General features: G+C 55.1%; 3 protein-coding genes and 1 non-coding gene across 4 annotated transcripts; 2 read left to right on the top strand and 2 right to left on the bottom strand.

Moving 5' to 3' along the window:
* Positions 1-667: 667 nt before the first annotated feature.
* BO72DRAFT_405854 (VOC family protein) lies at positions 668-1,575 on the top strand (the record flags this gene model as incomplete). Its single annotated transcript, XM_040942300.1, has 2 exons — positions 668-905; positions 979-1,575. The coding sequence occupies 2 exons, from the start codon at positions 668-670 to the stop codon at positions 1,140-1,142; spliced, it is 402 nt and encodes a 133-aa protein (XP_040800594.1). The 3' UTR covers positions 1,143-1,575.
* A 374-nt stretch (positions 1,576-1,949) lies between these two features.
* Positions 1,950-2,022, bottom strand: BO72DRAFT_t155. Its single transcript has one exon. It is a non-coding gene; the product is annotated as a tRNA-Lys (tRNA).
* Positions 2,023-2,344: 322 nt separating this feature from the next.
* On the bottom strand, positions 2,345-10,490 carry BO72DRAFT_430762 (type I polyketide synthase; the record flags this gene model as incomplete). The annotated part of the gene is made up of 6 exons (XM_040943116.1): positions 2,345-3,376; positions 3,467-3,787; positions 3,851-8,445; positions 8,508-9,075; positions 9,173-9,695; positions 9,787-10,490. 6 exons carry the CDS (start codon positions 10,488-10,490, stop codon positions 2,465-2,467), a joined length of 7,623 nt encoding a protein of 2,540 aa, XP_040800593.1. The 3' UTR covers positions 2,345-2,464.
* Positions 10,491-11,082: 592 nt separating this feature from the next.
* Positions 11,083-13,107, top strand: BO72DRAFT_497079 (pyruvate decarboxylase; the record flags this gene model as incomplete). The annotated part of the gene is made up of 3 exons (XM_040948672.1): positions 11,083-11,167; positions 11,261-12,675; positions 12,772-13,107. The coding sequence occupies 3 exons, from the start codon at positions 11,083-11,085 to the stop codon at positions 13,105-13,107; spliced, it is 1,836 nt and encodes a 611-aa protein (XP_040800592.1).
* Positions 13,108-13,209: the final 102 nt, after the last annotated feature.

Genomic DNA, 13,209 nt, shown 5'->3' with positions numbered 1-13,209 from the left:
CAGCTTGAAATTGGAAGTGTCTGTTTAGTGTACTTAATGGTTGAGTTGTATTGGGATACAAAGCTTGGTATGCTTCCATTTGGAGGTGGGGTATGTAGTTAGCCCTAACGACTTGAACCCGATCGATCTGCACAAATATTCCTACAGTTGCCTCTGCGTGAAGCATGCTCACTTCTCCACCCAGAGATGGTGACCATGTGCAGTACATCAGCTATGATGCATGTCTATAGTTGCATTTGTGTCATTAGAACTCTCTTCAAAATGAAATCCCAGACCACTAGTAGCAGCGCATACTATGCTACAAATCTGCTGGAGCCGTCAGCAACCCTTCTTGCCAAGAAATGTGTCTCAGGCAGCATCAACAGCTAGGCTACCATGGGCAAGGGCTGTTGCCTGTCGCTGCTGCCTGTGCTGCCCTGGTACTTTGTCCCACGCCGAATGCAGAGTGGATGTGCCAGAGATGTGCATCCGCGGACCGGGAGCCAAGCAGCGTCTCGTATTGCCCCGCCACTGATGCAAACACCGATCGAGCGGAGATGACAGACAACCTTAATTTAAATTGCGTCTCTGATCCAACATCGCATCATCACTTTCAAATCGTTTTTCACTCCGACGTTCCGTTATTGCACGATACCTCAGCCCTTCCCCTAGACCAGCAATCATAATCATGGCAATCGACCACACAAGCCTCTACGTCCCCGAAGCCCAATTCCAGGCCTGCCTGGCCTTCTACCTGGCCGCCCTCAAGCCACTGGGCTACGAGGTCCGCTACCAATTCGGCGAGTTCATCGTGGGGCTCGGTTCGGTCCACGACGACATCGGCAGCTACCGCAAAGCCGACTTCTGGGTCATTGGGTCCCAGACCGTCTCCGAGCGTGCGGCGCATATTGCATTCACGTGTCACGGTATAGCCTCCCGCGTCTTCATTGCCGGTAAAGTAAGGGGGGGTGAGGTGTGCTAATGAATGGTGTATGGTAGACCACGCGACCGTGGACGCGTTCCACGCCGCCGGAATCCAGGCCGGGGGCACGGACAACGGGGCCCCCGGATTGCGGCCGGATTACCATGCCACGTACTATGGGGCTTTCGTGTTGGATCCCGCGGGGAATAACATCGAGGCGGTGGATCATGGACTTCGTTGAGTGGAATCCCCGGGAGGGAATGGCGGTTGGGGATGATGCCGCTTTACTGGGTGTATGGTGATGGGGTGTCTATTTTACCTTGTTTTTGCCCAATTAATTTGCTACTTCGAGTTGCTTCAACATCTCGCAGCCTCAGAATGCGACATGGAACATGTCGAGGCAAGGAGGAGGGTTCGAGCTCTCACTGCCGGTGCTCCTCTCCAGTCGTCGTGTGTTAAACATGACAGGGTTGACGACCTGGTGCAGTTAGCATCGGCACCTGGCACTCTGGCGTCAGGCTAGCCTGGATTAAGGGTCTTTGGCAAACCACATGCCCGGTACCCAATGGCCGTAAATCAATTCCACGATAAGCAGGATGGGGGCAGTGCGTTTAATAATAGTGAATACTTAGCCGTCTGAAATTTATCGCTAGGTTTTACCCGAAACATGGCAGGTGGATATTGGGTAGCAGTGATGTATGCACTTCCAACAGGTGCTCGGCAGTAGTTATTCGTAGGTAGTAATCCATGCATACGAGGGACAGTAGTATTACGTTAAGAGTTTTCCCATCACCAAAAGCTCTAGCAGTCAGGGTAGCCAGAATACCCCTATATCCTCGCAATTACACATCCTGCTTATCTGCTGTTATCTGCTGCCGAGGGTACATATCACAGTTGCTGACCATGTTGCTGTCCATGTACAGTGGAGCTTGGTTCAGAAGTGCCGCGCCGAATCTTCCAAACAGTCGAATGCCTGCCGGTGTTGGGCCAGAAATCGATCACAATCCCACAGGCCAAAAGAGGATAAAATGTGCAAAACAAAAAGTAAAGCCCAACGCGGGGGTTGAACCCGCAACCTTGAGATTAAGAGTCTCACGCTCTGCCGATTGAGCTAGCCGGGCTGACTTGTTGAAACGACTGGATACCTTAGCCTCATGATCAAATGCAAGAACACAGAAGAATAAGTTTCTTTGCGGTTCCTCTTCTCTAGCGGACCTTAGACAATTGTGATCTCTGGAGATGGATGGTTCCTGCTGCATTGCTGCGCTACAAGAATGCTGAGAACAACTCTCGGAAACGTGCTTAGATAAGCTCATCGCTTGCCGGATAACAGGTAGTAAGTGATGGTCATCACACCCTTGAACAGTGTGGTGGATTAACCCAGTATAGGATATATATAGTAATCTTCGCATCACAAGTTCGCTACCCAAATCCTCACTTAGAGTATTCTTTATGCTCACGAAGTTTTTATGCATGGTCTCCCACCCAGCCCAAACACTGTAGATCTTATTTACATTCTAGATATAAAAGCACGATACATATTCAAGGGTAGAAGCCAAGAGTCTACCTCGAACCACCCCCCAACTCCACCAAACACCTCAACCTCGCCTTCTCCAAGCACAGCCCCGCTAACTCCCGCACCGAGGGACTATTCATAATCTCAAAAAGACTCAGCGGCGCGTCCAGCTCCCGCACAATCCACTTCCGGATCCCGATCGCGGACAACGAGTCCACCCCGCAGACGGCGATCGACTTTGCCCGATCGATGTCTTCCACCGGACACATCACGACGGCGGACAGCTTCTGGACAAGGGCGGTTTCAATGGCCTCTTGCGCGTCGGTGCGCGAGGAAACGGCGGCAAGGACTTCAGTTAAGGATTTGGGGCTAGCCTTTGCGTCCACGGTGGGGTCCGCCCTCGAACGTTCTGTAGATGAAGCTGAGGCGGTGGATGATGATCCCGCGACCAGGAAAGCGAACTTGGGGTCCTTCGGCCATTCCATTTGATTTCTGGCGTTCGCGTCCGCGGGGACCGCGAGGCCGGTGAGGATGTGATGGCGGGGAGCTGTGGTATCTTTCCCATCGGCTTGGGGCTTTTGGAAGATGGCGCATTCGAGCAGACGCACCAACTCGGCCTGGTTGATCCCGTTGTGCGCGAAGGTGGCCTGCACCTGCTGGCGCTTGTGCGCGTCGCCGGCGAGGACCCCCGTGTCCCACACCGGTGCGAGGTCGATGCTGGTGAATGGCCGGCCGCGGGCCGTCTGGAGGTACGAGAAAGAATCCAAGAAGGTGCTCGCGGCGGAATACGCGGCTTGGCCTTTGTTGCCGACGATCCCGGCGACGGAAGATAGAGCGACGAAGAATTCCAGTGGAGCGTTGCATTTTTCTAGGGCCGCATGCAGATTGAGTACTCCGTGGACCTTGGGGCGGATGACGGCTTCGTAGTCTTCGAATGTCATGTTTTCGAAGAGGACGTCCTAGTGGAGATGGTCAGCGCTGGAATGGGGCAATGCTCGAAACGTCCATGTTGATATCGGGACAGATTAAGCATGACGAGGTTAACATACCCGGAGTACCATCGCGCTGTGAACAACGCCCGCGACGGGCGGCAGGTCACGGATACCCTGGTCAAAGAGAGCCGCTACCTGACTTTCATGGCCGATGTCGCACTTGAAAGGCTGGATCACTACTCCTCTGGAGCTGAGCTCGGTGACCAGGGTCTGCATCTTCTCGAGACTACTATCTCGAGTGTAGACTGCAACCAGGTACTGAGCTCCTTGATCGGCGAACCACGTGAGAATACTACGCCCAAGCCCACCGGAGCCCCCGATAACTACGTAGGTGTGCTCAGGGCTAAGGCCTGCTTTCCGGAGGTTGCGAGTAACGGCCTATTGACAAGCTGTTAGCAGGCGCGAGCCAGTCAGTGGGCATGGAAAGGATAGTCGGCTTACCTTCACTTCGGCGTCCTTATTTTCCAGATCAACAACAAGCTTGCCCATACTCCGCCCGCTCTGCAGCATCTGAAAAGCTGACTCAATGTTTGCCAGATCGTACTTGGTGCTGGACAATGATGTTGGCTTGACGACTCCTTGCTGGAAGAGATCGAACACCTCCGCAAACACGCTCTGCAGCAGCTCCGGCCGGTCCTTACTGAAAACGCTCAGGTCTACCGACGTGAAGGAGATGTTCAAATCGAACGGCGCAAGTTGCAAATATGAGTTCGACATAATATCTTTCTTGCCGAGTTCGATGAACCTCCCGAACGGCGCGAGACAGGTGAGAGATGACCGCAAAGCATCCCCCGCCAGTGAGTTGAGGACCACGTCGACGCCCCGTCCGCCGGTGGCCAGCCGCACACTCTCAGCGAACGATACATCGCGACTGAAGAAGATATCATCCTCTCGGAGCTTGTACCGTTCGATTAGGAAGGCTTTCTTCTCCGGGCTTCCAACCGTGGCGTAGACGTGCGCTCCCCTGGCCTGGGCGAGAACAATGGCCGCTTGGCCCACCCCCCCGGCACCCGCATGGATAAGGATGCTCTCGCCCTTAGTAAGCTTTGCCACGCGGTACAGACTGAAGAGAGCGGTGCAAAAGACCACAGGGATGGTGGCAGCCACATCCAAAGTCATGGCGTCAGGGATGCACCAGGCGCTGGAAGCCCGACAGCGGACCCGGTTCGCAAAACTGCCCTCGGAGATAGCACAGACTCGGTCTCCGATTTGAAAGCGGCTGACCTGTCTGCCAATGCCGACCACGATGCCGCTGCACTCAATCCCAAATCCCCCTGGGACGTGGATCTGGTTGTTGGCATGCATGACGTCCTTGAAGTTTAGGCCCACAAAATGCACCTCGATCTCGACGTCGTCTTGGCCAAGCGGGTCATCCAGCGAGAGGTCGTCCTGGAAATGAAGGCTAGACAGATCGCCGAACTCCTCTATTGCCAGTTTTAGCGGTCGATCATGCTGGTGGAAAGACTGTCCCGTGATACGCGTCTCGTTCTCATTACGATAAATCTCGCGGTTCATTGCCTCGTCGGGATAGATGCGAGGGACAGTAATCACCCCGTCCCGGTAGACGTATTCCTGATCCATCCCGTCCACCGTGTCCTGCACAAAAGCCTTCTGCATGACCCGAGTAATGGGATCAATCACATCGCCTGCCGGGGTGTTGGAGCTAAAGTCGGTGTCGAGTGTGATCACGCACGACCCGCTTTCTGAGCGGATCGTTCTCGCAAGTCCAGTGGCCATGGAGCCGGCTGCGTCATTGTCGCTGCGTTGCAAAACCCAGAGTAGTGCGCGAGAGGAGGTGAGTACTCTATGAAGGCATTTGTACAAGTGTGGCGTGAGCTGGGATAGAAGCGGGGATTCTACTGCGCCCAGGAAAATGCAGAGATCTTCGATGGGAGTGTCATCCGATACTGTCTGGATTCGGGGGGCGCGTCCAGTCATGCTCTCGACCATGGTGACCAGATCGGACAATGGGAACCATTGGAGATTAGGCGGAACCACAATTGTCACACTTCGACCGGCAAGACCTTTCGAGCTGTCAATTGCCGTGGAGAGAATGATTGTTGCGGACTCCGCGCTAGATAATTCAGCAGGGTTGTAAGCCAAGTCAACTCCGGAGAAGCCGGAGTCTTGGAGCACACCACGCCATTCATCGGAGGACTTTGGTGGAGAAATATGCTTCTTGTCACCCGATATCGAGAGAAGGTACAATGGGGGTGACAGAAGATGAGCCATGGTCTCCTCCACAATCATGAGTTTGCCACTAGGTTTCAACAGCATACGAGCTTGAGTCAGACTCTGAATGATGCAATGCTCTGAACTCGGGTTGGAGCACAGAATAACCACGTCGTAGTTCACCGTGGGACTGGCCTGCAGGGGGACGTCTCCAGGACGGGCCACTGGCATGTGGCCGACTAGATTGCCCCAGTCTTTCAGTTTCTGTCCAGACCACGAGAACAAGCTGGTTCTCGGCATAGCTCTAACGTAACTGGAGAATCGAGCCGAGCGCCCGGTCGGGCCTCCACCAAGTCGTTGGAGTATTTGTGAAGCAGGCCCACATGTGATTGATCCTACTTCCAGGATACTAAGACTCGGACTCTGGGATGCCAGAATATCAATGGCTTCGGCCGCAGCTTTGTACACCTGGTGCAAGCTGGGAAGATCCAGAGTGTACTCACCAAGACCGCCGTGCTTGTCGATCAGACTGGGAAGGTCAAGCTCTCCTTGCAAGGCCTGGGGGATCTTATCACAAAGCTTGGATAGAACGAGTCCAGAGGGCCCGAGGCTATCAAGCATATCTATCGCTGGCGGTTTCTCCTGCAAATCGAGGGGCTGCAAAAGCGTTTCGAGGGCTTTGGTATGCATCTTAGATGGAACCAAAGGCCGGATGTTGGCCAAACACCAAGCAGAACCCTGAGCAAGAATGCGGGCCTTTTGAGACTGAGCCATGCTGGCTGGCTCATCTGGCCTGAGATGACGATTGAATTGTTGCTGTGTCATCAGATCCAGAGTAGGGACATTGCGCAATGCATATACGAGTTCCCGTTCCGCGCGGGTTGTCACCGGCAACGGCACACTGTCCTGAACCGGAGTCATGACCAAGCCCTCAATCTGCACGATTGGAGCTGAATTTCCATCACAGCAAGCCCAGACATTGTGCTCACTGGCCTGCTTCGCCAACGTCCGCTCAGATCGAGACCCGAAGATCTCGAGCTTGTCCCCGGATTTGGTCTTGCCCTGCCGCTGGATGGTGATGCTCTTGATGAATGTTGGCAGAGAGGCCCCGTGAAGCCCATTGGTCCCTGCTCCCAAGGTGAGCCAGATGACTTGAAAGATAATATCCAAGGTTACAGGGTGAATTTGAGTGTCTGTCGCATGGTTATGGGGCATTGCAGCAACGACATCTGGAACCAGAACCATCGCCTTGCCGCGGCCCCCGCCGGAGGTGCAGTCATGCAGCCCCCGGAACAGAGTCCCATAATCTACCCCCCACCTGCGGAGCTCCTCATATAGGTAATCTCTGTCGACTACCGACCTGCAAGGATCTCCAATGTCCGAAAGGGATCTGGCAAACAACCCAGCTCTGTCGGCGGACAGACGAGCGCCATTGACTGGATTCGACACGGTAGACTGGACGGAGATCAAACCGCGACAATTCTCTTCCCACCCGCGCTCTTCGGCCCATGACATGACCCGGAACTCTTTCCATGCGCTGGAAGACTGAGTCGATCCCTCCGGGCGGGGACGTAGGGATATGACGACCTCCACAGGAACGGAATCCGGGACTAGAAGACCTTTGCCCACTGAGATCTCCGCCAAGGATACATCATCATAGCTAGTTCTGTGCTGCATAGCCTCTTGGAGGGCGGCTTCGATTGCCATGGCTACAAAGCCGGCAAAGGGGAACAGATTTTTATTTTGGAACCGGTGCTGGCGAATCCAAGGGTGGTCGTCGGCGCGCAGCAAGACGCGCCACTGCGGCTCCAGGTCATTGCCTTCGGCCAGACGAAGGCCGATCAAGTCATGCCGGGGAGCCTGGGGTCGGAGAACGTTTTCAGCAACTCGCGACTTGCGCCAGAACCGCTTCGAGTGGTCCCAGGAGTAGGGCGGGAAGTCTTGAAGGGTGTCCGGCAGATTCGCCATCGAAGGCTCTCTGTGGTTCACGGCACAAACATCGATTGGTACTCCTCGGGAGAACAAAGAAGCAGCAAGATCGTGCACCATTTCCCCGGCGTCGTGCCGGCGACGGAGGGTAGGGAAGTACTCGACCTTGCTGCCGTTACTCAAACTTTGAAGGATATCCTTGACCGGCCCCTCAAGAGTTGCAGAAGGACCGACCTCAATTAGGCAACTGATCTGTGGTTGGGAGGTGCCCTCACTTAGCAGCGAAAAGAGCCCGTCTGAAAATTTCGTCGGCGAGACAAAGCTTTCGAGCCAGTACTGGTACTGCAACTCTAAGCCATCAAGTCTACAGCTGCGCGTCGAGGAATAAAATGCCGTGGTGGACTGCGAGGGCTTGACTTTGGTGATCCGACGCTCATACTCGGAAGCGACGAGTTCCATTTGAAAGCAATGGTAACCGACATCAACGGCGAGTCGGCGGTTGAAAAGAGACCGCTTTGTCGCTATCTCCTGGGCCTGGGCAATACCCTCAATGGACCCCGCGATGGTGATGCTATGGGGGCTGTTTAAGCACGCTACTGACACGCGGCCATGGGTCACTTCCTCAATTAGGCGCTCCACTTCGTCGAGGGTTGCTCCGATTACCAGCATCCCACCCTTGGCATCTGGGAACCGATTCCGCAGAGACTCGGCAGCGAGCCCGCGATAATACGCTAGACTTATCGCATCTTGAAGGTTGAAGACCCCAGCGGCATAAGAGGCTGCTATCTCTCCACTGGAATGGCCAATGACCGCCGTTGGATGGATAGACCACGACCGAAGCAAGTTGGTCAAAGCTATCTGGATGGCGGTGGAGGCGGCCTGTCCAATTGATGGGCGCGAAAACTGGCAGGTTTGCTCGTCCCTCGAAAGTTCCTCTTCACAAGAATAAGTTGGGGTTAGGAAGAAAGGCGTGAGTGATGAGGGCCGGCGGACACACCTGTCAAAGAGAAATCGGCGCCCATGGCGGCCAGATGGGCCTCAGCCTCGATTATTGCTTTTTCAAAAACAGGATATATCTCGGATAATCCGCGAGCCATGGCATGCCATTGCGACCCCTGTCCTGTGAATATGAAGCCGATCACGGGGGGTTCACGAGCGCGTCGTGGTCGTACTGTATTTGCTGCGAGTCGATTGACTAGGGTAGTGGCAGAGCGAGCGGAGACCGCATATCTCCACGGCATATTTAAGCTTCTTTTGGACAGCGTGTGTGCTACGCTGTCCATGAAGTGGCTGTCATAGGCCAATGGGTGCTGTTCCACGTAACGAGCCAGAGTTTGAGCCTGCCTACTGACGGCCGTGGAATCGTGGCCAGAAAGTGTGAAGAACCGAAGGGGTCCTCGTTGCGGATGTCGCTTGCTGTTGTGCGATTCGATCATCGACAAACAATTTCCGTTTCTCGCAGGCGCCTTAGTCAGGATCACATGTGCATTGGTTCCTCCGAGTCCGAAGTTATTGACGCTGGCGTAGGGCTTCCCCTCAGGCCATGCCACCAACCTTGTCGGCACCTGCAACAGAAAAGAGACCACTGTTAGCTGCATGTCCTGATATGTACACCACACTCATCTCACATGGCACGGAGTGAGGTTGATAGAAGTATTATACCTGTAGATTCCATTCTTCCAGTGGGATATCTGACCGCGCGGTTTGGAAATCACAATTGGGCAGGATGAAGTCCTTCTCCAACATCAAGACCGTCTTGATCAAGGAGATCACTCCGCTCGCCCCTTCCGCATGGCCGAAATTCGATTTGATCGACCCGATCCACAGCGGTTCCGTGCGTCCGCGGCCGAAGAACTCGTACAAGGCGCGTGCCTCCAAGGGGTCTCCGACCCGGGTTCCGGTGCCATGCGCTTCCACATAGCCCACCTCCAGTGGATTAATCCGAGCTGCTCGATAGAGGTCTTCCATGAGGGTGCGCTGGGCCGCGCTGTTGGGCACACCGACCCCCTGGGTGTGGCCGTCTTGGTTCATGCCCGTGTTCATCACCACGGCTCGAATGGGGTCGCCATCACGGATGGCGTCGTCGAGGCGCTTCAGCACTACACACCCAGCCCCTTCACCTCGTCCGTATCCGGATTCACCTCTGGAGTCAAACGGATAGCACCGGCCAGAGTCCGAGAAAAGCCTTAAGGTTCTCGGTGTTAGAAAAGACGCCTCTGCGCGGCTAGCTCGATGAAGCATATGAGACTAGGAATGAAGTTCCACGATGGACATACCGTGAGAGCGAGAAGGAGATGAAGGAGTCCGGCGTCAGATTCAAGTGGCAGCCCCCAACAAGCGCATGGGTACACTCCCCGCTGCGCAGGCTCTGACAGGCCAAATGCAAGGCGGACAAGCTCGACGAGCATGCGGTGTCGATCGTCACACTGGGCCCCGTGAAGTTAAAGAAATGCGAGATGCGATTCGACAGGAACGAAGCCGCGCACCCGCTAACTTGAAAGCTGGTCGTACTCTGTAGGTCGCGGAAGCTGTGCAGCTCATAGTCACTCGCGGACCCGGCGGCGAACACCCCGACGCGCTCCCCATCCCCCAGCCTCGAGGAGTACAGCCTACGTACGAGATTGGCATTCTCCAATCCTTCGTACGCGCACTCCAGCATCAGCCGCTGCTGAGGGTCGGTTGCCATGGCCTCTTCCTCGGTCATCCCAAAGAAAGAGGCGTCGAAGCGCGCGAGATCCTCCGACAGGAAGTGACCCCCCTGCGCATGCGTCGTGCCCGCTCGGTCTGGGTTGGGATGGTAATACGCCCCAGGGTCAAATCGGGATGCTGGGGAAATGGGCGACCAGGCGCTGCGGGCCTGGCAGCAAAATCGCCAGAACTCAGCTGGGGTCCGCACCTCGCCCGGCAGACGACATGATACCCCCAGGACGGCAATTGGGATGGGAGGTGGTGGCGGTATGGAGGGGGCTTGAGAATGCATGGCTCGTTATCTGTCAGAGGTTGCAATGAAATATCAGTGGCACAGGATAGAGGAACTTGGCCGTGAGTTGCTGAGCGCAGGAGCAGCTCGGATAGTAACTGAGAGGTGGAGTGGTGAGAAACAACCCCAATATACCATGAAAATGTGGTCACCCTCTCTGAGAGTCTATCCATCGACTTTTCCTGGTTACCCACTCACCCCATTATGACAGCTACCGGACTCTTGTCAGGTTCAGTCCGCAATCTTTAGTCTCCACTTCCGATATGCACAGAGAGGCGCAGATCTGGAATAGCTCACAGTGACCTGCGGAGAGACGCGCATATGACACCGCAGAACACGGAAGGGCACTGTAGAGTACAGGATAGTGTGCCAATAGTGGCCGATCTTCTAGCAGCCGCACGTCTCGTGGACATACCGAGGAATTGGAAGATGCGACCTGTTACCTTTGAAAGATTAATCCTGCATCGTGACATTTTATGAATATGATCAAATCCTGGGCGAACGGCCTTTTCTGTCCTCCACTCAATTCACACCTCGAAGCCTGCCTCCTGTCCCAAAGTAACCCTAGGGCTGCTTCTCGAAGGCTTTCAACATGGTGACCGCAAAGTGGCAGATTGGGGACTGGGTTGCAATGCGAATGCAACAGCTGGGGGTAGAAGATTACTTTGTCGTTCCTGGTGAGTGTTGCCGGTACACATTCGTTGACCATAATTCACCCTCCCTTATCTCTTTCCATTGCGTCTGGCTGTAATCTGATTCTTTGTGCACAGGCGACTTCAATCTGGACTTTCTGGATCAGCTGCTCCGATACCCCCAACTTCGCATGATCAACTGCTGCAACGAGCTGAATGCCGGGTACGCCGCAGATGGCTATGCGCGCACCAGTGCCTCAGGGATCGCGGTCGTGGTCGTCACCTACATGGTGGGCAGTCTCTCCCTGCTGAATGCGATCGCAGGCGCCTACTCCGCGGGGCTCCGGGTGATTGTCCTCTGCGGAGGACCCCCGAGTACCGTCTACAGCAGCCCGACAATTGTCCATCACTCCTTGGGACTAGCCGACAAGGGACAATCGCTCCGGATCTATGAGCAGGTGACTTGCCAGGCCATCCGGATTGGTTCGGACTGCCCGTGGGAGGAAATTGATCGGACCTTGGACGATTGCCTTCGCCATCGCCGGCCCGTGTACATCGAGGTGCCCGTCGACATCGCCAATCTTCGCTTCGACAAACCGGTCTCTCCGGAAAGGTGCTTAGCGAACCTCCGCAGCATCAAACCTGAAGACTCACTGGAGAACGCCACTACTGCAGGGGCAATCGAAGCAATTCAGGACTGTTGGTCTTCCGCCAAGTGTCCAGTCATCATCCTCGGTGGCGGCATACGGTCTGTTTTGTCGGTGCAGATGATCGATCGATTGGTGAGCACCCTCGGCTGCGCCGCGTTCTATCTGCTGGACGGCAAGTCCTTGATATCGGAGTCACATCCACAATGTGGCGGACTGTTCTGGACGATTGTCTCCGATCCAGGCGTGGAGGACACCGTCGTCCGGGATGCGGACCTCTGGGTGACCATTGGGTGCCAATGGAATGATCTGCACACGCTGAAATCCGTGGATGTCTGTCAAGAGGCCGGTCGCATTCTTGCCATCGAGCGGACAGTTGTCCGAACGCCGCACGGGCGTGTCATTCCCAACACCCCCATCGCAGGACTTGTTGAGGGCCTGGTCGCGTCGAGCAGCATTTATCAAAAGCCGGCTTCGATGACCTGTCTTCAAAGGAACCGTATGCCCTCGCCAGCTTCCTCCGTCAGCAGCAAGAGCATCACCGTCACAAACAGTCATGTGCCGTTGCCTTTGACAGTGGACGATATCGTTGCGGGAATCACATCGGTCGTCACCAGTCAAGACACCGTATTTGCTGATGCAGGCGAGAGTTGGTTCACCGCCAGCCAGGTGCGTCTGCCCTCCGGTGCAGACTTCCAAACCCAGCTCCTCTACTCTTCCACCGGCTGGTCTCTGCCCGCGGCGATGGGATGTCAACTCGCGAAGAAGAAGGAAACCCACGGTCGCACGATCCTCGTCATCGGCGATGGCAGTATGCAAATGACCGCGCAGGAGATCAGTACGATGATCCGATACCGCACCCCGGCTGTTATCTTCGTCATCAACAACTACGGTTATCAGATTGAGGTATGATCGGGGTCCTCCCAATCGAGCTTTTTTGGCGAAGGCTTTTGCACCGCTGGACGAATTCTGGTGTGTGTTCTAACTCAGATCTTGTTGTAGGAAGCCATTCACTGCGGCCCCTATAACCAAATTGGAGGGTGGGATTACACCGCGTTTGCCGAGTCCTTGCAGGATATCAACAGCAATAACTCGAAGAACATCGACGGACCATTCCGTCTGGTTACCGCCAAGGTCAAGACCCAGGACGATCTCACCACCGCCCTCGCTCAGCTGCGCCGTGCACATCAAGAACTGGTTCTGGTGGAATGCTGTGTGGACCCGACGCGAGCCAGTGCGCCGATGAAAAAGTTTGGCGCGAAATTGGTGACCCGTGCGGGTCCGCAAGGAATCGCGGTCCCAGGAGAGCGGGACGCAGGATCCACTGTCTCTCTATGAGTGGGGATGATAGATAGTTCATCCTTAATACGGCTTCGCATTTGGTATATTATTCGGATTGCACTGCGTCGTGATAGGTCACATTGCAGCGTCTCATGTAGG

Source organism: Aspergillus fijiensis (assembly GCF_003184825.1).
Source record: "Aspergillus fijiensis CBS 313.89 unplaced genomic scaffold BO72scaffold_28, whole genome shotgun sequence".
NCBI classification, from domain to species: Eukaryota; Fungi; Ascomycota; class Eurotiomycetes; order Eurotiales; family Aspergillaceae; genus Aspergillus; species Aspergillus fijiensis.
The sequence above is the reverse complement of the archived record's forward strand: the minus strand, read 5'-3'. Positions and strand labels throughout refer to the sequence as shown.